At 42.5% G+C, this 24,072-nt stretch overlaps 1 protein-coding gene across 4 annotated transcripts in view; it reads right to left on the bottom strand.

Moving 5' to 3' along the window:
- Positions 1 to 24,072, bottom strand: part of LOC109867359 (excitatory amino acid transporter 2) — a 59,873-nt gene that overhangs the window by 10,721 nt on the left and 25,080 nt on the right. For 2 of the 4 annotated variants that reach the window (XM_031801770.1, XM_020456481.2), the window contains exons 2-7: positions 20,697 to 20,862; positions 4,280 to 4,419; positions 1,778 to 1,930; positions 1,305 to 1,555; positions 878 to 1,028; positions 436 to 562 (exon numbers count right to left, since the gene is read on the bottom strand). In XM_031801770.1, coding sequence (XP_031657630.1) covers positions 436 to 562; positions 878 to 1,028; positions 1,305 to 1,555; positions 1,778 to 1,930; positions 4,280 to 4,409 — 812 coding nt within the window. In that variant the 5' untranslated portion in view covers positions 4,410 to 4,419; positions 20,697 to 20,862. The remainder of the gene's footprint in view (positions 1 to 435; positions 563 to 877; positions 1,029 to 1,304; positions 1,556 to 1,777; positions 1,931 to 4,279; positions 4,420 to 20,696; positions 20,863 to 24,072) is intronic. The other 2 variants (XM_020456480.2, XM_020456482.2) reach the window with 1 other exon arrangement.

Below are 24,072 nucleotides of genomic sequence, written 5' to 3'. Positions count from 1 at the left end.
GAGGACGGGCTCGTTGTATTGTCTGGAAAGGAATAAATGGAACGGTAACAAACACATCAAACATGCTTGTCTCCGTTCTATTGATTCCATTCCAGCCATTACAGTAAAAAAGACATGTTTATTTGTCACATACACCAGATAGGTGCAATGAAATGTGTTGTTTTAGTAGCACGGCACCCCTGGAGCAAATAAGGGGATAAGTGCCTTACTCAAGAACACATCGACATATTTGTCACCTTGATGGCTCAGGTATTCGAATCAGCAATCTTTCGGTTACTGGCCCAACACTCTAACCGCTATGCTACCTGCCACCCAATGAACTATCTGCCACCCAATGAGCCTATCCTCCAATAACTCCTCCCATCAGCTTCCTCTAGTTTCTATGGCTACCGTAGGTCCATATAGAATGGGCTTGAAAGGCTAAAGATCTCTTACCACATGATCATGATGACCAGGTTCATAACAATCTCGTTGAGGATGTTGAAGAACTCCAGCATGAGCTTGGCCCTCTCTCCCATCTTCCCCATGCAAATGCCAAAGGCAATGAAGAAGCCAATCACACCTGCATCACACAGTCAGGATAGGGAATCACAGCTGGGAATGAGTAGAGTAAATTGGGCTCACGGAGAGATATGAAGACAGAAGATCATAGTGAATGGAGAAGTTGTTTTTATGATGAATAAAAAACTGCTACAGTTAGTGAGACAGAATTAGCTCCACCCAGGGATCACTTAAAGTGTGATACTGTATGTTATGCACTGGTTTATTCTCAGACAAATAAGTAAAGACCATTTTAAAAGTGTTATATGAACAATTCCTTTCAGTTGGGCGGTTGTAGAAACAATTGCAGCCTGGTCCAAAAGAGAAGCCACCATACCTAACACGTTCATGCCACTCTTAAACTGGAGGGTCTTCTTGATGATGAACTCAGGTTCCTTGGTGGCGTTGGACAGGAGCCCCTCCAGGGTGGTGGTGGCATTGACGTCCTCCTCAATCACCTTCTCCACCTTCTTAGTGACTGTCTGGATCTGAGGTGGGACAAGAGAACACAGACAAGTCCTTAATATCTTACATCTCAACCTATCTTAACTTTTGGTAACAAGGGGCTGAGGATGTAAATACAAAAACATTTAAGTCATTGTGGTCTTCATAAGACTTGTTCTGGGGTTGCCTCATCCAGGCCCTTATTGACTCTCTCATCCAGGCCCTTATTGACTCTCTCATCCAGGCCATTGTTGTTAAAAACATTTGCTAAAAATTGACTCACCTCGTTAAATAAATGTGGGTGTTGTAGTGTATTTTACCTGTTGGAAGCAGGCCTGTACCAGGTTCTCAGGAAATAGGTTCCTGATGAGGTCAAAGAAGGCATCCAGGCTGGACACATCATCATGTTTTTGGCCATCTCCCAGCTGCTCTTTCATCTTGGGGTTTCCGGGGTGGATGGCCAGCACCAGGATGACTCCCAGCACAGCAGCAATCACCGTGGTGGACATGTAGTAGACCATAGCCCTTGTTCCCAGGCGACCGCTAGACTTAGCATCTAGACCAGCCAGACCTACAGCCAAAACAAGCACTTCTAAACCTGGCATTTTTCCTCTTTCAGATTGAATATGTGTTGTTATAGCAGTATGGAATAAGTATAGGCCTATTAAGTTACTTTGAAGTGCTAAAAGTGAAAGATGATGATTGATACTAATAAATAATAAACTGAACAAACTATATTTAAAAACAGTAGTTCTCTCTCCTATATTGAACCTATGACTGTACCATATCATACCTGTGATTAAACTGGAGATGATGAGAGGCAGGATCAACATCTTCAGCATCCTCATCAGGATGTCTCCAGGGAAAGCGATCACCATGACAATGTCTGGGTGGATGGGAGAGGCATAACGAAGCAGCATCCCAGACACAGCCCCCAGAATCACACCTGGAGAATGAGAGGGGGGAAGGGTGTGAAAGAATACTAATAGATACAGAGGGAATCCCCTATGTCTGCAGCCAGAGGAATGAGAGAGACACCATAAGAGGAGAGGGGAAACAATACTACATCGTGACCAGAGACAGAGACCAGTGCAGAGGGAGAGAAAGCAGTAGTGAGGAGGTTGTGTGCCACAGTGTTCATGATTACCCTAGTGCAGGGAAGGCAATAGGTCCCTAACTCGGGGGCCAAGGAGTTAAGAACAGGTGGGATTTTGAAGTGACCCAAGAGTGCTGTGTCTGGCTCCCTTGTGAGAAGGTCCGGGGTGATAAGGACTTTCTCCATTTAGAAAACATGCTGTAAAACTGTGCAGAGAGATTTTGGCGATAATGAGAATAATTTCCAAATAAGACTTGCTTATGATATAAAGGCATCTATAGGAATATTAACAAACAATAACAATATTTAATTTCCATTGGTCTGCCTTAAATTGCTGCTTCTCGTTGCGTATGAATTTAACAGTCTGGATCTGGTCATCAGAGGCTGTGGATTGCATGTGTAGGGGCCAATGGGTAGGTGTGGATGGGGGAGACAGAATTGAGTCCCAGTGTGAGACAGGCTGATAGAGTCTGATAGAGGATTAAGAGCGGGTCTCTTTGAAGACAGAGGAGGAGTCAGAGCTTCAGACAGGGAGAGGAGCATCTCTATTCCCTCTGAATCAGGTTTTCTAGGAACACTCAGTTAGCATCAGGGTATGATGATATCACTCTCACTATACTCCAGTATATGGAGTAGGCCTATAAGCAAGGGGAGTCCTGAGGAAAACAATAACACACTCCTCTGATCCTACAATGGACCTGACTTTATCACCATGTGCCCTCAACCCCATCAGACCTCCTTTGCTTCCCATGGTTCAACCTTGGAAAACATCCCTAACCCACTTCCCAAATCCAATCTACATGTATCCTAGATAGAAAACTAGACCCTGGTTCCCCAACACCCCAAACTCTCTATCCGTGTCCTTCCACCCCAACCCCCTCCTCCCCCTGTGCCCCAGAGAGAGAGCTGAACTCTGAATGCTCCTGCCCCCTGCAGTCCCGTCTGCACACTGGCCCTGTGGTCAGTCCCTGTCTCTGTCCCCGGTTCTGTCTCTCTCTCTGTCCTGCTCAAGCTTGACAAGGCTAGGCCCAGACCCAAGCCCCCACCCCTCACCCCCTGTAGGCTGCACTTCCTCTGCTGCTAGATCCCTGCCAAAGATCACAGGCCCTGAGAGGGGCAATTCAAGCCTTTTAATCTCACAGATATCTGTCAGCTGTGTTACATTCACGCACAGCTTCAGAAACGTAACCTCACCCTACTGGTGCTGCACACCTGCTGGATGAGGAAGGCATTTGTTTTCCTGTGCATGGAGCAACCTACATCTCTAACCCCATCCCAACCCCTCATCCAAGCCCTTATGCAATTTCCATAATGGCAGATTATTGATGCCACTAAGGGAGCCGCTATGAAAGTGTTCTGCCAAATGGTCTGTTGTATATATTATGAATACACATGCGCGCACGCACATACATACAGACACACCCACAGACACACACACACATTCATTTATTATCACGCACGCGTTCATTTGAACACACATAAAACCACGGAATGCAAACAAAACCGCTGTGACCTGAAACAAAAAGGGTATTTTTAGCGTCACTACCACTCTGCCCATCATTCCATTATAGTAAATGACTATCATATCCTTCCCTGCTATGTCCTCACATTACACGTGACTAGGGCCAGGAGTTGTTCCTGACCACATGACCTGAACTGCAGATAAATCCATAATCAGAGTCTATATCTATCTATGGCTCACTCTACACATAAGGGAAGGGAGGGTGCCAGGTGGTGGTGAGGGGGCACCAGGTGGTACTGGGCTAGGGAAGATCAGGGCACCTGCCACCTGGCTTGCTGGGCCAGCACAGATGGCTGCTCCTCTCCTCTCCATTGCCCTGGCCACTAACATAACAGGACAGAGCACATCTGGCCAGAATACTGAACCGTGTCATCTGTCGGAATTGCCTTGTGTGTAAACCACCCCATGCTTGTCTTTTTCTCTGCCTCAACGTTAAACCGTTGGTGTCTCAAGAGGTGTTTGAGACACATCATGGGCTCTGGTATATCAAGTAAGAAATCCATCTTTGTCATTATACATTATATGGATAGGCAGACATGCAGGCAAACAGGAAGACACAAACAGACAGAAGAGAGAGAGAGAGAGAGAAGAAGAGAGAGAGAGAGAAAGAGAGAGAGAGCGAGAGAGAGAGAGATTGTGATTGTGTGCTTGGTAAAACAGCTGACAATAGTACTGACCGAGCACAGTGAGTGTGAGCAGCAGGTTCTTGAAGAGAGAAGAGAAGCAGCTGATACATTTGTTCCTGGGCCTGGCCTCGATGGGCTCCAGATGACTCTCATGCATCCTCACCTCCACTTGCTTAGGCATGATGCCGGCACTGTATAAGAGAGAGAGACAGACAGAGCCACAGAGAGAGACAGACAGAGGGAGTGAGAGTTAGTTACTTTAATATGCATAACGTGCGTCTGACATGCCCATGCAGTCACATGTTTGGAGAAGCTATAGATGTACATTATATGATCAGCACATGTGCCATTGCGACTGTCCTCATATTGTGAGGGTGAGGAAGGAGGCTGGATTAGATTGCATCTCTAGAGTTAAGTTATGAGATATGGGGTGGCAGGTAGTCTAGTGGTTAGAGTGTTGGGCCAGTAACCGAAAGGTTGCAAGATCAAATCCCTGAGCTGACAAAGTAAAAATATGTTTTTCTGCCCTAGAACAAGGCAGTTTCCCCACAGTTAAGAATTTGTTCTTAACTGACTTGCCTAATGTGAGATGATCAGTTGCTAAATACATAGAGGACATTAGAAGTGCAGGTCATGCAATAAGTGCTCTGGTATCTCTGTAGTGATGCTTGTTGCCTAGCAGGTTGTCATGACAAGGTGGCCCAGGGTTACTTTGACAGCCAACAGATGGTGAGATGGTGATTAAAAACCTGAATTCCCTCAGAGGCAGGGAATTCAAAGTCTGTTTAATCAGAACAGATGGTGTATTTTGGAGACTTAGATCGGTTGTTGACAGGGTCTTGTTATCTGAGGCAGCATTTTAAGTCAAGTCCCAGAGCTGTCAGATAAAGTCAATATTTGTATTCACTTGGCAGTCCAGTCTATGGAGTATTTAAACTTTATTCCAACCCTTTTTTGACTGTAAACTTGAGGCAAATGTTAACTAAATGTTAACTACATTTTGTGTGCCATCACTACATACTTAGAAAAGAGGGTTCCCTTAACTGCTTAATCTGACTATCCCATTAGAGATGATGAGAGAAGAATAGAGTAGGGATAAAGGCAAGAAAAAGAAACAGAGGGAGAGAGAAAGAGAAAGAGAGCGAGAGAGCGAGAGAGCAATAGAGAGAGAGAAAGAAAGAGAGAGTGAAATAGCCTGGATTTAAGTGCCTGTAACTGTATACTGTAACTATTACTGTACTTTGTAAGTTGCTCTAATTAGTTATTCTGCTGAATCAGAGGGTTCTTTTCTGTGCGTTTTAGATCCCATCTTGTATTGGCTAGCACTATGACAGGAGAACTAATGTGAGTGCCATTCATAGTTAATCATATCAGAATAGCCAATGGGCACAGATGTCAATTTAACGTCTATTCAATGTTGGTTCAACATAACTTCCTTGAAATGACGTGGAAACAGCGTTGATTCAACCAGTGTGTGCCCAGTGGGTAATCTCCTGCCTCCTTGACACCGCTCCCCACTCCCCCCTCGCCCTCGGTCTAAATGTAATGAAAAAAGAGGAAAAAGGAAAATTCTACTAAGAGCATTCATGCAGTAGCTCTCTCAAAATTACATTGTCAAATAAATGCCATTTTTATTACACTTCCTTCTAAATTAATATGACTTCTCCTCCAACAAACAAAAGCAATACTTTTTTTGTGACTAACTTTTTATTTAGTTCTGTCATTTATAAAAAACGATAATAACAGCCGTGATGATGACTAATGTGTGCCTGTGCATGGTGTTTACATGTCCTTTCTGCATTTCACACGTATGAAATAGGAAATGAATAAGTGGAAGTGTTTGCTCCATCTGTGTGCCTGGGAGCAGGCCAGCTGCTTTATCCTGTAGCCAAGCCTTATACACATCATTATAGAGGCTGAGATTGCCTTTCTTCAGTCTTCTCCTTAGCGTGTGTTGTTGTGTGTGTACGTATACTGTATGAATGCCTGTGTGTCCAATTAGGGCTCTATTCAATCAGATCCGCTTTAGCCGACATCCGCATAATGGTTGTGTTGACGGTGCTGGAGGTGGAACTGTGTTAGAGCTGTCAAATCCACAAGCAGCTCTTGTCATTATACCTAAAGCGGACATTAAGTCGCATTAAGAAAAACACCATTCAGCTTTGTTTACAAGTTTGAACACTGGAATGTGAGATGTAATCTACACCTTGATTAGTCTGACCTTAAATCATTTTAATTTTGAACGTTATTATTTCTATATAGCCTACACTTTCTTGTTCTGAACTTCTAACGCAAGTGGGTGAGGTGTGGCTTCGTGACAATGATCAAGAGCAGCTTCTCATCAATTTGAAAGCTCCAACACAGTTACACTTCCGACATCGCCAAAACATCAGCTATGTGGGTGTCGGCTATCACCGGTTAACACTTGATCTGATTCAATCTAATGCCTGAGTGGCATAGCAGTCTAAGGCACTGCATCTCAGTGTTTGAAGTGTCACAACAGACACCCAGGTTCAATTCCAGGCTGTATCACAAAGAGGCCATGACTGGGAGTCCCATCAGGTGGCGCACAATTGGCCCAGGGTCGTCTGGGTTTGGGCGGTGTAGGCTGTCATTGTAAATAAGAATTTGTTCTTAGCTGACTTGTCTAGTGAAATAAAAAATCTCTAATATTGTGCGACATTGAACCTATAAGGTAGTTTAGAAAAATCAATCCGTCAATACTTTGGCTTCGTACTACAAGAGAATAAAGATTCTTAGCTACATTGCTCTCTTTCTGTGTTCTGTTCTTCTTTCTCTCTACAATTCTGAAAATACTTGAGAAATGATGATGAGGTGGAAGTCTATCAAGTACTTTCAGCCATTACTGTCCATGAGGGTAAGGATGTGAGGAACAGAGGTCTATTGAGGCATCTGGGACACCCTCAGTGTATTTGTGACTGTGGTACTGCTAACCCCAGGGGTGCGGTCAAAGTTTGTTTCCTCTTTGTCCTTTTTTGTCATCTATTAACTGTCACACTTCCTTAATAGAGTCAATGATAACAAGTGAAACAATCATCCCAGCAAACCGGGAACATTCCCAGAACATTAGCTAAGATTTCCATTAAGTTCTAGTTAGGTTCTAATTTTATCTAACATTAGGATGATAACATCCCCAAAACATTCAGAGAATGAGAATTCAGAGAATGTTTTTGATAACAAAATGTTTTTATTTCAATAGTTTTATTTGAAATGAAATATCTTTGGAATGTTCTCCTAAAATTCACTAATATGTTGAGCACAACATCTGTAACTACCACAGCACATTCCCCAAAAGTTCACATTAGGATTCCAGGTAATGTAAATGCACAATATACAATTAATGTTTTACCAGCATACCAAAATTGGTTATGTGAAAGTTCCCAGAACATTTCTTAAGGTCACAACAAATGTTCTCATAAAACAAGAACGGTCCATTCGTGGTGATGATTATAGAATGTTTGTATAAAACATTCACCTGACGTTGCTAGAACGTGTGTTGAAAGTGTTGTGAAATGTGATTTTGAAATTGAGAAAAGGTTATCTGATTTGAAGTTTCTGAGTCTGTATTTAAGAAGCACATGAATACACAAGAATACAAGTTATTTAAAGGAAGCCATATCCAACTAAAATCACATTTCATAAGACTTTCAACATGTGATGAAGAAAGAAAATCATAAATTACAGTGTTACAAGTACACAATATATGAAGAGGATGGGAACATTTTAATAACCCAGAAATTATATTCTGTGTCCTGATTGATCATATCTGACTGAAAAAAGCACACAAGGCCACAGCTTGGCGCAGAGGCTTAAAGAACAGATTAAATGTGTTCTAGGAACATTCTAGCAACATCAGGTGAATGTTTTATACAAACACTCTATAAGCATCACCCCAACTGGACAGTTTTTGTGTTATGAGAACATTGGCCGTGACCGAACAAATGTTCTGGGACCAATCCCAGTACCAATTTTGGTTGTCTCTAGTCTCTGTATGTAAAATAATTGACTGATGTTTTAAAAACAAATTGCTGGGACAGTGAATTGAGAATGACATAATACAGATGTATGAAGTGAGATACAAAGACATGTCACTCTCCGCAGCAGAGGCATCATGCATCCATTATTTTAGAGTTGGCACAAAGTACATGACGATGGGGGGAGGGGGGTCATGAGGGAGGCAGTTAGAAACATTTAGCATTTATCATACACCTGAAACAGCTTTGTCCTGCAATCTAGAGCCATAATCATTATGCCTAATTCTATGTATATATTTTTTTCTGTATAGGTTATCTGAGAACACCTCAAACTGTTCAATTGTCATAATTAATTAAATATGTACAATGATAATTTGCGGCACAAACAACGACACAGAGTTACACATGGAATAAACAATGGTACAGTCAATAACACAACAGAAAAACAATTTCGCAAGTAAACACTGGAGTGATAGATATGCAGAAGATGAATGTGCAAGTAGAGATACTGGGGTGCAGAGGAGCAAAAAAAAACAATATGGGGATGAGGTAGTTGGATGGGCTATTTACAGATGGGCTATGTACAGGTGCAATGCTCTGTGAGCTGCTAAGACAGCCGATGCTCAAAGTTAGTTAGGGCGATATGAGACTCCAGCTTCAGTGATTTTTACAATTCGTTACAGTCATTGGCAGCAGAGAACTGGAAGGAAAGGCGGCCAAAGCATGAATTGGCTTTGGGGGTGTCCTATGAAATATACCTGCTGAAGCGTGTGCTACGGGTGGGTGCTGCTATGGTAACCAGTGAGCTGAGATAAGGTGGGGCTTTACCTAGCAAAGACTTATAGATGACGTGGAGCCAGTGGGTTTGGCGACGAATATGAAGCGAGGGCCAGCCAACGAGAGCATACAGGTCGCAGTGGTGGGTAGTATATGGGGCTTTGGTGACAAAACGGATGACACTGTAATAGACTTCATCCAATTTGCTTAGTAGGGTGTTGGAGGCTATTTTATAAATGACATCTCCGAAGTCGAGGATCGGTAGGATAGTCAGTTTTACGAGGGTATGTTTGGTAGCATGAGTGAAGGATGCTTTGTTGCGAAATAGGAAGCAGATTCTAGGTTACATTTTGGATTGGAGATGCTTAATGTGAGTTAATGTGAGTTAATGTGAAATTGCTACAGTAGGTGGCTAGTACTACAGTAAAACAACAAAACATTTTCATTATATTTGTTAATCAAGAAGGAAATCAATATGCTGCATAGCTTGATAAACTTAATTTACAAACATACCTCCTGCGAGTCCTGCCTATCACCGGCAGCAAAATTGCAATCAAATGCTGTGTGTGTCACGCAACACTTGCTCACCTCCTTCACTGACGATACTGTCTGCATGAACTAGAGTATCTAGTGTCCTGTCTTGCATATCTGTGCTCCGTGGTGCACCTTGGAAGGAACAACTTACTAGAGAGAATAGTATACATACACTGAACAAAAATATAACCGAACATGCAACAATTTCAAAATGTTTACTGAGTTACAGTTCAATTGAAATAAATCCATGGATTTCACATGACTGGGAATACAGATATACATATGTTGGCCACAGAGATCTTAAAAAAAAGTATTGGTGTGGATCATATAACCAGTCAGTACCTGGTGTGACCGCCATTTGCCTTCGCATAGAGTTGAGCAGGCTGTTGATTGTGGCCTGTGGAATGCTGTCCCACTCCTCTTCAATTGCTGTGCAACGTTGCTGGATATTGGCGGGAACTGGAACATGCTGTTGTACTCATCAATCCAGAGCATCCCAAACATGCTCAATGGGTGACATGTCTGGTGAGTTTGCAGGCCATGGAGGAACTGAGACATTTTCAGCTTCCAGAAATTGTGTACAGATTCTTGTGATATGGGGTTGTGCATTATCATACTGAAATATGAAGTAAAGGCTGCGGATGAATAGCACGACAATGGGCCTCAGGATCTCATCACAGTATCTCTGTGCATTCAAATTCCCATTGATAAAATACAATTGTGTTTGGTGTCTGTAACTTACTGTATGCCTGCCCATACCCTAACCCCACTGCCACTATGGGGCACACGTTGAAATCAGAAAACCGCTCGCCCACACGACGTGGCATACACGCTGTCTGCCATCTGCCCGGTACAGTTGAAACCGGGATTCATCTGTGAGGAACAGACTTCTCCAGCGTGCCAGTGGCCCTCAAAGGTGGGCATTTTCCCACTGAAGTCGGTTGTGACGCCAAACTGCAATCAGGTCAAGACCCTGGTGAGGACAACGAGCATGCAGATAAGCTTCCCTGAGATAGTTTCTGACAGTTTGTACAGAAATTCTTGTCCGGATGTCTGGTCTCATACGATCCGCAGGTGAAGAAGCCGGATGTGGAGGTCCTGGGCTGACATGGTTACATCTGGTCTGCGGTTATTGGCTGGTTGGACGTTACAAAAATTATATTTAAAAAAATCTGAGTGTGTACATGCCCTTGTGCTCCAGCCAACTAATCCTTCTCTTTCCCAACATGTCATCATCATTCTCCTCAATCCCTGAGCAAGTGTTGTGTGACAGCCACAGCTGCCTCTCCTCTACGTCTATAAATCTACTCTCATTTTTCCAATTAGCACACTCACAACTCAACAGAAATAGACTCAACTTGTTTAGACTGGTCAAATGAGCAATCACTTCCCATTCAATTAGTTAGGATACTTAGAACATCTACATGATTCGCCCATGCTTTCCTCCCATCTGCTAATGTTTGTGATCACAATAGTATTGCAGAGTATAGACAGACTGGTAATTACTGGTCAAAAGCCCCATTTCAGTTCCATTTAAGTTCCTGTAGGCCATACTGAGTGGAACCTCAGGACATACAATTTAGAAATATTGAAAATATGAGGTAGAGAGAAAGAGGAGAAAGGATGGTGTTGAGAAAGAATGTGTGATATAAAGAAAGGAAGCGATATCCTGTATTTGGTCCAGATGAGATCAAACTGTCAGTCAGTCTGTCTGTTACCCTTGTACCCTTCCCCGTCATCTCCAATAGGCCCTATTATAGACTGTCTCCTCCACCTCTCTACATCCCCTCTTTCCCTATATCTTCTCTCAGTGAAGGCTCAGGGGGTGACCGTGGCACACCGCAAGGAGAACCTGTGTTTTCCTCTGGGCTGCTGGAGAAGTCAGCTGAAATCAGTTCACCATTAAAGTCCCCCTCCCATTACCTCACTGGGAACCTCCCTGGAGAGTTTTGTCTCAAGTTGGTATTTCCCTGGCCTCTGGCTGATTTTGATTGTATTATAGAGTATTTGTGTGCATTTGACTGCTGGTGTTTAGGATGAGAGTTCCTAATGTTCCAATTTTCTTCTGACTCTAAACGAGGGGCTTATTTCAAAGCTTTTTAGAGACTTTAAAAGCAGAATGAATGATGAACCACAACATTAGATCTAAACCCATCATTGCTTCAATTTTCTTTTTACCTTTATTTAACTAGGCAAGTCAGTTAAGAACAAATTCTTATTTTCAATGACGGCCTAGGAACAGTGGGTTAACTGCCTGTTCAGGGGCAGAACGACAGATTTGTACCTTGTCAGCTCAGGGGTTTTGAACTTCCAATCTTCCGGTTACTAGTCCAACGCTACTAGTCCAACGCTCTAACGCTCCACTAGGCTACCCTAAATTAGATTGTATTGCATGACAGCTTTATCGCTGTAAAAATAGGGTTGCATAATGTTTATGTAGGTGGTAAGCTGGACCAATCGATAGGAACACACACTTAAAACAAATTGTTCTATATAGTGCCAAATAAGGGTTCTTTGAGTCATAATAATAGCAGCTCCATTTTTGGTGCTATATCGAATGCTTTTTTGAAGGTTCTATAAAAAACATGCTCATAAGGTTCTGAATGAAACCTTTATGGTGCTATGATGAACCATTTCCTGAGGTTCTATAAAGAACCATTAAAAATAGGTTATATCACCAAAAAGGGTTCTGCTATCATTACCAAAAAGTGTTCTGCTATCATTACAACCCTTTTTGGTGCTACAGTATATAGAAACCTTTTTAATGTTTTTTTACATAACATTTATCTTTACATAACATGTATCTTTCTCAATCTCAAAGGTTCTACAAATAATATTATGAAAAACACATTTTGTTATTCTGGTTAGCCACATTATATTGTTACAATTCCATATGAGTTATTATTGTGTTAATATACAAGTTGAATCAAACTCTCTAACGGCTGGGAGTCCATGAGGAGAGAACTGAGAAACACTGATTTGGACAACAGTTCTCAATTTAGTCTAAATCTATTTTTGGACAGAAATGTCTCCTGGAACATGTGAACTTTCATGTGCCTTAATTACAAACATGTATGCCATCTGTAAATACAAATACAATTATTAAATTACAAGCCTAGTTGGTTAAGCCACGGAAAAAGTCAGCAAGCATCCCACTAGCCATGATTGGCTGAGATAATGAGTGGGCTGGATATGCCGAGAGATGAGTTCGGATTGTTCTGCCATTTAGCCCACTTTAGTCTCCAATATGAGCTGGTTTGTATGTGTAGGTAATCCTTTCTAACGTGTTTTTTTTGTTGAAAGATGTCACGTAGTAGAACTGCAGTAGTGTTGCTCTCCACTTTCTGGAGGACAGAGTTTTGAAATCAGTGTAATTAGAGTATGATAGCTAAGGAGATGGAGAAAATTCTGGCGTTTGATTGCAAATATGAAGAAGGAGTCGAAAAGAGAACAAACAGAAGGCTGTTGTATAAAACACCCGTATCCAGACTACATCTCCAAACTAAGGGCAACCATGGCATCCGTGACATAGAGAGAGAAGCGTCCATCCATGTATATGGGTAAGAGTCTAGCTAGCTACATTTTCAGATAATACACATTTATAATTTTGTCAGAAAGTTGCTTAATTTCAAGGTAAAGTGTACAGTTAGCTAGGTAGCTAACGTTAGCTGGCTGGATACCTAGCTAATGTTACATCTGTGTAGGAATATTATTTGCATCTCAGAGCCATTTGCATTGCTATTTACAATCTAATGTTAGCTAGCTAACATTGAACCTGGTTGGTTAGCTACCTGCAGATTCATGCAGGGTAGTAATGTTATGAGTTGGGATTATGGTTCATTGTTTAGCTAGCTAGCTACTTGTCTAAACAAAAGACTCCACCATGAAAGTAACTATTTCAATAGAATGTTTATGTCACTGCGACAACTGTTGATAGAAATAGCTGGTAAATTCACTCTGGTTATCTCCTCTGATTTCAGAGCAGTCTCTTCTGAGTGTGCCAGAGCGCAGAATAACTGATGAATTTACGAACGCTCAGCACACGTTGAAAAATACCGGTGTCAGTAAACGTTGGCAAAAAAGAATAATACATTTTTTTCAAGCAACAAAGTTGTAGTCACCAACACCAAGTTAGCTTGGGTGCTTGACTGCTGTTGTTAGGTCAGACCGCTACTCAACTCTACTACCCTACGCTCGGATCAACCCTACGCTCCAAGAGCAAAACGCTCGGAATTTACGAACTGACAATCTGACAAAACTCTGAGTTTAGGAACCTGCAGAGCATACTCTGGCACTTCAGATTAAATTTACGAACACACCAGTAGTATAAGACAGCCTTTAGTCTTGAAATCTGTCACGACTCCTACCGAAGGTGGCTCCCCTTCCCGTTCGGGTGGCGCTCGGTGGTCGTCGTCACCGGCCTACTAGCTGCCACTGATTCTTTTCCTCCTCCTCCTTGTCTGTTTATTAGTTACACTTGTTGTCAATTAGGTTATTAGTTGGGCTTTATTAGCCAGCCGGCCCGCCTGTACTCGTTGTACACGCACGTATGTCACGGTTGTTCGTGTACGTGAGCTGTTTTTGTTATACTGTTTCATTCCCCTGTGTTTTGGGGTATTTGTTTTGAGTGGCGTCGGTTTTCACCTGGTCGGTGTATAAAGAAGTGCCTACACTGAACTCTCCTGCGTCTCCTGCGTCTGACTCCTTCCTCCACCACACCCCGGGCATAACATAATCCTCCACTACACCCCGGGCATAAATCGTTGGTTGTTTAGTACATTTTTATCAAAAGTGAGGTTACAAGTTTATCAACTTTCAAAGCAGAATTACCTTCACATCGTTCCTCAACTGTAGTGTATGATATACCATTTTCTAGCTCTGAGTCTCTACTTTTGTCCAATGTAAAAAACACAATTTCAAATTTTGCTACATAAGACTGAATCGAATCAGTCGGTCACATATTACCTCAACTACCTCGACTAACCTGGATCCCCGCACATTGACTTGAAACCGGTACACCCTGTATATAGGCACTCTGCATTGTTGGTTAAAACCTCTATGGGATCGGTGTCCCTATACCAGGGCGGTTGTTGATAACATGCGCTAATGTGACTAGAATGACGTTGCAAGTAACAGCAAACTTTCCAGGACATAGACATGTCTTATATGGGCAGAAAGCTTAAATTCTTGTTGATCTAACTGAAGTGTCCAATTTATAGTAGCTATTAAATACCATGCTGTTGTGTGAGGAGAGTGCACAACAACAAAACACTTTTATCTGGTTTGATACATTCACATCTGAAGGTAAATAATGTACTTGCATTCAGTAATCTTGCTCTGATTTGTCATCCTGAGGGTCCCAGAGATAAATTGTAGCACAGTTTTGTTTGATAAAATCCATTTTTATATTCAAATGTACGACCTGGGTTCTACAGTTTGAGCCCATGCTGTGTCTAGCCCCGCACCCACCCCTCCCGGCCATCTTGATGTGTGAAGGTTAGTGTCTTTTCTGTAGAGAAGCTAATTATCTATCGTTTATGACATTCTTGGGAGTGTACATGTACATGTTTTATTACCATATAATTTTTGTATGTTCTCTATAATTATGAACTTTAAAATGTATAAATTGACCAATTTGTCACATTTGGGCAGACTTGATACAAAATGTTGTGCAGTAATGCAATTCTTTATTGGATCAGTCGGAAACTTTGTACATACACTGCTGACATCTGATGGCCAAAATCTAAATTGCACCTAAACTACTATGTGATTTAATGGCCTTTCTCTTGCATTTCAAAGATGATGAAAAAAATGTAGAAATAAAATGCATGTTTTTTTGTTTATATTATCTTTTACCAGATCGAATGTGTAAAATTCTCCTACAGTCATTTCAATTTTCCACAAACTTCAAAATGTTTCCTTTCAAATGGTATCAATAATATGCATATCCTTCCTTCAGGTCCTGAGCTACAGGCAGTTAGGTTTGGGTATGTCATTTTAGACGAAAATTGAAAAAAAGGGTCCTTCCATTTAAGGGCTCGCAAGTAAGCATTTCTATACCTGTTGTATTTGTCGCATTTGACAAATAACATTTCATTCGATTTAATTTAATTTAATTGGAGGCCTCAGAGGCCTGGTCAGAGTATTTGAGTTCAGAACAGTAGCTATTGGCTGCTGGCCCAGGTGATGTGAAGGTGTCAGTCACTAAGCTAAGCCATGTATCCACTCACTGTGATACAGTAGGGCATGGCGGATGCCTGTATATCAGTGAACACCTCCCATCACTTTCACTTCTTTACCATGACAATGACGTATCCCTGGAAATGTCAGGTTGAACGACAGCTTCATTATCCTGCATTGGTGGCAAATTCATTTTGCAGCAGAAAACACCCTGTCTGTCCATATCCATATATTTTTAGGCACATCTAACTTCACATTGGTGTCATCAGAACACATGGGGAAAGGTGACATTTCAGTGTGACAGTAGGCTGTCTATCATTTTACTGCCACATAGAATATACACTGTAGGTGCATTGTCACACATAAATGCTGGTATTATCAATCATGAAAAGGACATTGGGTTTCTTAGTAGGTGCACTTCTCACTAGGCCATTAAAGTCTTGATACACAGTAGGTGAGAGGTGACATGTATTTGTATTTGTATTTATTATGGATCCCCATAAGCTGCTGCCAAGGCAATACATTCACAGATTTCACAACACACTGTGTGCCCTCAGGCCCCTACTCCACCACTACCACATATCTACAGAACAAAATCCATGTGTACATGTGTGTGTAGTGCGTATGTTATGTTGTGTGTGTGTGTGTATGTGTCTGTGCCTATGTTTGTGTTGCTTCACAGTCCCTGCTGTTCCATAAGGTGTATTTATATCTGTTTTTAAATCTAATTGTACTGCTTGCCTCAGTTACTTGATGTGGAATAGAGTTCCATGTAGTCATGGCTCTATGTAGTACTGTGCGCCGCCCATAGTCTGTTCTAGACTTGGGGACTGTGAAGAGACCTCTTGTGGCATGTCTTCTGGGGTATACATGTGTCATCTGTTTCACCTGTCCTTGTGATTGTCTCCACTCACCTCCAGGTGTCTCCTGTTTTCCCTATTAGTCCCGGTGTATTTATCCCTGTGTTTCCCATCTCTCTGTGCCAGTTTGTCTTGTTTTGCCAGGTCAACAAGCGTTTCTCCTATTTTTCGCAGTCTCTGCTTTTTCCTATCGCTCCTGGTTTTGACCCTTGCCTGTCCTGACGCCAAATACGCCTGCCTGACCACTCTGCCTGTTCTGACCTCGAGCCTTGTACTGTTTGGACTCGGACCTGATCACTGAACCCCTGACTGTCCTGACCTCGACCCTGCCTATCGCCTGGTACTGTTTGGACTCTGACCTGGTTTATGAACTCTCGCCTGTCCCCGAACTGCCTTTTGCCTACCCCTTTTGGTATAATAAATATCGGAGCTCAACCATCTGCCTCTTGTGTCTGCATTTGGGTCTCGCCTTGTGCCCTTATAGTATGGGTGTCTGAGCTGTGTGCCATTAGTTCAAACAGATAATTCGGTGCATTCAACATGTCAATACCTCTCATAAATACCAGTAATGATCAAGTCAATCTCTCCTCCACTTTGAGCCAGGAGAGATTGCATATTAATATTAGCTCTCTGTGTACATGGGGACAGTAGCCATAAAAACCTGAACATCCCCTTTCTGTTTTTCTTTAGTTCCCTGTAATGGAATTAAGGTTGAACTACCCTGGCCAGACATATTTCCAGGCACAGACAGTACCGTCACATTGTGCATAGTGATTTAGAACACTAGGTCACAGGTTTGATCTTTCCATGCAAAAATATATTTCTGTTTCATGGACTTGATTTTTGTACCAGTTAGCATCAATTGTTATGACAATAATCCCTATCAGGTGAGTATAAACAGCCTATAGAAAATGTACTAGACACATTGAAACCTCTGCATGTTCCCACAGAGCAGGTTTTCTCTGCTCATTGGAGGCACCAGCCCACAAAAGACCTTCCAGTGATCAAGAAGAGGATCAATGTGCCAGAGATGAAAAGAGATGAGCAGAGGACTACAGGAATGCACTTCATCTCTGGTGTAGTGAGTGCCCAGCTAGCACATTTGGTTCCTTGGAAGTTCTGTGAATGTATGTTTTTGTTTTCCCATTGGTTCTGGGAATGAAGAAATAGGTTTCCTGACCAGTGAAACTGAATGTTTTTTCTTTCTGAGAACGGAAGTGAAAATTTTTCCTGTTCTAGAAACATACATTTTTCTGTTGCAGGGAGCTTCTGAGAGCGTTTTACTATGGTTCCTTGAAAGTCTTCCTGGGAGGTTTTATTAATGTTCTGAGAATGGAAATTATAGCTTATTTGAAGGTAATTAACCCTCCTATAACATTGTGGGTCAATTTGAACCATTTCCACTTTTGAGTTGTCTAAAATACTAGTTAACCTCTCTTTTTCTCCATGAAATTAAATTATTTAATTAAATAAAATGTTGTGGAATGTCTGTGTAGATTTTGTATACAAACATGATGTTGTGGATCCTTTTGACCAGGAGGCTTTCATGCGTACAGATTGATTTATTTTTATTTCACCTTTATTTAACCAGGTAGGCTAGTTGAGAACAAGTTCTCATTTGCAATTGCGACCTGGCCAAGATAAAGCATAGTAGTGTGAACAGACAACAACACAGAGTTACACATGGAGTAAACAATAAACAAATCAATAACATAGTAGAAAAAAAAGAATTTATATACATTGTGTGCAAAAGCCATGAGGAGGTAGGCAATGAATTGGCCATAGGAGTGAATGATTACAATTTAGCAGATTAACACTGGAATGATAAATGATCAGATGAACATGTGCAGGTAGAGATACTGGTGTGCAAAAGAGCAGAAAAAGTAAATAAAATAAAAACAGTATGGGGATGAGGTAGGTAAATTGGGTGGGCTATATACCGATAGACTATGTACAGCTGCAGCGATCGGTTAGCTGCTCAGATAGCAGATGTTTAAAGTTGGTGAGGGAGATAAAAGTCTCCAACTTCAACGATTTGTGCAATTCGTTCCAGTCGCAGGCAGCAGAGAACTGGAAGGAAAGGCGGCCAAATTAGGTTTTGGCTTTAGGGATGATCAGTGAGATACACCTGCTGGAGCGCGTGCTACGGGTGGGTGTTGCCATCGTGACCAGTGAACTGAGATAAGGCGGAGCTTTACCTAGCATAGACTTGTAGATGACCTGGAGCCAGTGGGTCTGGCGACGAACATGTAGCGAGAGCCAGCCGACTAGAGCATACAGGTCGCAGTGGTAGGTGGTATAAGGTGCTTTAGTAACAAAACGGATGGCACTGTGATAAACTGCATCCAGTTTGCTGAGTAGAGTATTGGAAGCTATTTTGTAGATGACATCAGCGAAGTCGAGGATCGGTAGGATAGTCAGTTTTACTAGGGTAAGTTTTGCAGCGTGAGTGAAGCCGACTCTAGATTTGATTTTGGATTGGAGATGTTTGATATGAGTCTGGAAGGAGAGTTTACAGTCTAGCCAGACACCTTGGTACTTATAGATGTCCACATATTCTAGGTCGGAACCATCCAGGGTGGTGATGCTAGTCGGGCATGCGGGTGCAGGCAGCGAACAGTTGAAAAGCATGTATTTGGTTTTACTAGCGATTAAGAGCAGTTGGAGGCCACGGAAGGAGTGTTGTATGGCATTGTATGGCATTGAAGCTCGATATTTGCGACAGGTCCAAAATAAACAAGTGTATTTGATGTATTTTGTTTAGACTGGTTCTGGCTGCACTCTTATAATTATGTTTGGGTGAAAAGGAGCTTTCCCAAGCTTCTCCTTCTCAGTGTGAGAGCAGCAGATCTCTGACACAGACTCAAAAATGAGCTCCAAACAGAAAATGCTTGTTTTTGAGAAAGGAAATATGTTTAACAAATAGTTCTTAAATATTTTTTAAAATAAAATGTTATTGTATTTCTTCTTTCTGAAAGGTTTGACAAGACAAAATAAAGTCTTGGCTGTTTTAACATGATTCTTTGACTGCCTTGAGTGTGTTTAAACTGTGCGGGTCAATCTGACCCATACCACAATGGACATCATTTTTCTTCAGCAAAGCACAAGGGTTAAATAACATTCTGAGAACATGCTTCAATATGACTATTAATAACAATGCTGGCTTAGCTGAACTGTTTTGACACAAAACTGTTCATTTTAGTCTATTCAAACAGATTAAGAGCAGGTGTGGCCAATTAGTGGACATAGCGAACCCACCTGGCAACACTTAACAAGATAGAGGATAGAGAGAGTTTTGTTGACACTGAGAATGGAATGTAAATGTTGTTATATTACATTCTTAGAACGTTCTTTGAATGTTACTAATGTTTTCTTATGGTTTTCATGGAAAGTTTTCTTAATGTTCTGAGAACATGACTTTTAAATAAAACAATGAGGAAACCTGTAGAAAACGTTATGCTGAGGTACTGGAATTCCCACTATAGAAACATATGGTGCTCACAGCGGCATGTGCTAGCTGGGTGCTGTGTACATTGACCAAGGTTAGATAATATTCTGCCTCATGCTATGCTGTACAGAAAGTGTCAATCAGCCAGTAGAAAGACAAGGTGGAGACACTGGTGCTCCCGACATTGTCGTAAGTACATCCGAAGACAACACACCTCAGCATATTGAGCTCTGTGTAATTCAACTGGATCTTCCAAAAACTCAGCTACAGTTCATAGTAGGCCAGCAGCATTTTGTTAGCATCCAGAGAGAGACAAGCATCCCACCTCAGCCACACTGCCCAAAGCTTCGCAGTCTGTCCTGATGTCTGTCACTACCATTGAAGTGGACCAGGCTTCTGTGCACAGGAACTACACACAATCTCTCACACACACAGACTCACACACAATACACAGGGGGCTAGAGGGAGGAGTCAACACTCCAGTTTAGGGAGGGGGGGGGGGGGGTTGCTCCATCTATTCCGCATTGGCTGGTTTTAGCTGTAACCCCCCCGGGTTATCAAGTTCTCGTCTGGGTTTCATATCCTCTGGATGGGCCAGTGAGAGAGACTGAGAGAAAGGAGAGCTCTCTAATTGTATGGCATGGTCAGTGCTTCTTAAGCTGCTTAATGTTTACCTGAAGATTTGATGTATATAATGCTGACATTGACGTCATGGTCAGAGGAGGAGACGTTAATGGGAAGCAGTGTCCAGCTATGTCATCAGACCATATATGGTGGACGTCAACCAGCGTCCTCAATACTGGTGCAGGGGGAAATGTTGCATCAGCTGTCCTCAGCTTCCTGGTAATGAGGAGGTCAAAGGGATGAACTTTATGCAGGAAAATAGTGGTCAGTATACAATATAGAGGGAAGAAGTCCCATCATGATGGTTACTGATCAACTTTTAATCCTAAAATATATCTGTATATGCGTCAGAATGTTGCCATGTACATGAGATGAAGAACTGTATATATCAAATCAAATTGTATTGGTCGCATACACATATTTAGCAGATGTTATTGCGGGTGTAGTGAAATTATTGTGTTCCTAGCTCCAACAGTGCAGTAATATCTAACAATAAACAACAATACACACACATTTAAAAAGTAAAAGAATGGAATTAAGAAATATATAAATATTAGGACGAGCAATGTCGGTCCAGAGTATAAATAAATATATGTGATGGGATGTATAGAAATTATGGACAGTACAGTATATGGATATTTCAGGTATAGGTAATATGTCTGTAGAATACATAGGATAGAATAGTACATGTACAGCAATAGTTAAATATAGGCCTTGACTAGAGTACAGTATATACATAAGAAATTAGTAAAACAACATGTAAACATGATTAAAGTGACCAGTGTTCCATTTCTATGCACATAGCCAGCAGCCTTTAAGGTGCAGGTTTGAGTAACCAGGTGGTAGCTGGCTAGTGATAGAGACTATAGTTCAGGGTAGGATACTGGGCAGAGGCCGGCTAGTGTTGACTAGCTAACAGTCTGATGGCCTTGAGATAGAAGCTGTTTTTCAGTCTCTGTATATTTATCTTCTAATGTTATATAATAGTTTATCCATCAGATTGATATAAAGATAGAAACCATGTTTCCATATGTGACAGACAGTATCTACTGTCAAGGAAACTTTAGGCCATATGGAACATTAGGAGGACAATATCAAAAACGGATTTATTACTGCATTCAGACTGAAAGTCGACTTCACAGACTAAGGAGAAAAGCTCTAGAGTTGGGTGTCATACTGATTTGTCCCCTGACTCACAGCAGCATGGGAGTACACAACCTATAGAGCAGTACCACATCATTCTAGATCTAATGAAGGAAATGTGTTGGAAAGCTATTTCCTCTCCCAGACAAATGGTCATCAGCCCAACAAAAGCCAGGGGAATGCAATCACTGTCAGTAGAGGTTGTGGCATGAGAAATCACTCATCCCAAATCCCTTGACATGTCATACTCTTTCAAAGAGCTCTAGCTCAGAGAGGAAAGATACCATTTTGGGGATGAGGTAGGAGGGGGAGAGGACGATACAGGCATACGGGAGTCACACCACCACCACCAAGCCAAAGGAGAGGCCTGCTAGGAGGAGAGCGGAGGGAGGCAGCCATCCCTGCTTTTGGCTGGGACCATGTGAAGCACTCTGCTTCCCCTCTTCTCCCTCCGAGGGGCTTTTGTCTCTCACGCAAACAGTGGTGTTGGCCCCAACTCACCCAGCCAAGCACTGGGTCCAAGCTGGCAGGGGCGAGAAAGGGAGGGAGGGGAGGAAGGGGGGTATGGAGGGTTGGAAGGGGGCAGCGGGCAGCAGGCATGTCCAGAAAGCCAGTCCCATTGAGGGCCGCTGATGTCATGCCTATGCCCACCGTGGGAGAGCAAAGAAGAGGAGCGGAGAGGGGAGTGAGGTGCCCCTTTCTCGCCACCCCTTGGCCTCCCCCTCCCTCCACAGTTCTATTTTTCCGGAATGAATGAATCTTTCAGAAGCAGCAGGCCATTGTGTACCATAATCGACAGCGATTATTCCAATTTTATGCTGCGTTCCCGGGGCGAGGAGGTTCCCCAAGCTCCGGCTTTGAGAGAGACGTAGCGATGCAGCCAGCACCCAGAGGAGTTGTCCTAGCAACGCACCACGCACCACAGAGAAGTGGAAGAGAGACTAGAGAGGAAGCTCTTTGGCTGCTGCTGCACACACACACACACACACACAAACACACACACACAAACACACACTTGATAGATTAACGGAGGCAGTAGGCACCTTGGATTCTCATTTCAACTAAAGAAAGTAAAACCTCAAGGCGCAGTGAGTAATAGAGCCATCAGATATACCCAGAGACTATGGCAGCAGCCTTTTAAACAGCTTTAAACACACAGCTTAACAAGCCTTTTCCCACACCACCTCTCTCACACACCAAAGAACTATCCCAATTCAAAACAGCACAATACATCGTACAACAGTACTCCACACTGTACAATGCAGTGAAATGTCTGTATAGCACGCAAGGCAAGGCTCGTGTGAATCTAACTACATTGTGAGTTTTTGCTTTCGACTACTTCTTTAGACTTTCCAGTGTGCTGCTGGTTATATTGCATGTGGTGCCAGAGAGGGCCAGGGAGGGCCAGGGAGATGTAAAACTGGAACTGCAGTTTCCCAGTGTGTTCCAAGGAGTCCGATGACGGTTCTCATGACTGGAGCATCACAATGTAGCTGTGAGGTAGAGATAATTGGAGCTGGGCCATCCCTCGGGGGCCTCCCTGCCTACCAGCCTCTTAGCCACTTGCCATGTAGAGGGAATGGGAGATGGGATCACACACTGGCCTGGATGACTGTAAAAGAACACGCTTAAATGTACCTCTTAGCAAACACTCGAGGTTGTACCATGCATAGGAATAGGGAGATACAGCCTACAAAGTAGAGGAAGTCTTGATTACCTATTCCATGAAGTGGATAGGGCGAATAGATTCTCTAACATGTAAATGGTCGGTCAAGCATAGATTGCCTCTTTGTTACGGTTGAGGAAACAACTAAATTACTGTCTCAAAACCGCTCAGAGAGATGCTGATAATGATGTGGAAAAGAGAACATCTGATATTAGTTTAAAATTGTACCTCTGAGTGGGCGAATCCTCATACACTCAAATGGAAAATGATATCTAGCTAGTTGATCAAAGTTCTCATAATAACATATTCTTATGAACAATGCCTTTCTTCTCTACCCTCACTCAAGCAAATGTGCCATACAAAACTACTGACTGTATTGAGATTGAGCAAGTAGAGATGCTATGAAATGCTAGTGCCATCCGTTTTGTCACCAAAGCCCCATATACTACCAACCACTGTGACCTGTACTCTCTCGTTGGCTGGCCCTCGCTTCATACTCGTCGCCAAACCCACTGGCTCCAGGTCATCTACAAGTCTTTGCTAGGTAAAGCCCCGCCTTATCTCAGCTCACTGGTCACCATAGCAGCACCCAACCGTAGCACGTGCTCCAGCAGGTA

The sequence above is a fragment of the Oncorhynchus kisutch genome, linkage group LG22 (genome assembly GCF_002021735.2).
Source record: "Oncorhynchus kisutch isolate 150728-3 linkage group LG22, Okis_V2, whole genome shotgun sequence".
NCBI lineage: Eukaryota > Metazoa > Chordata > Actinopteri > Salmoniformes > Salmonidae > Oncorhynchus > Oncorhynchus kisutch.
Note: the sequence above shows the minus strand (reverse complement) of the source record. Positions and strands in the feature narration are given on the sequence as shown.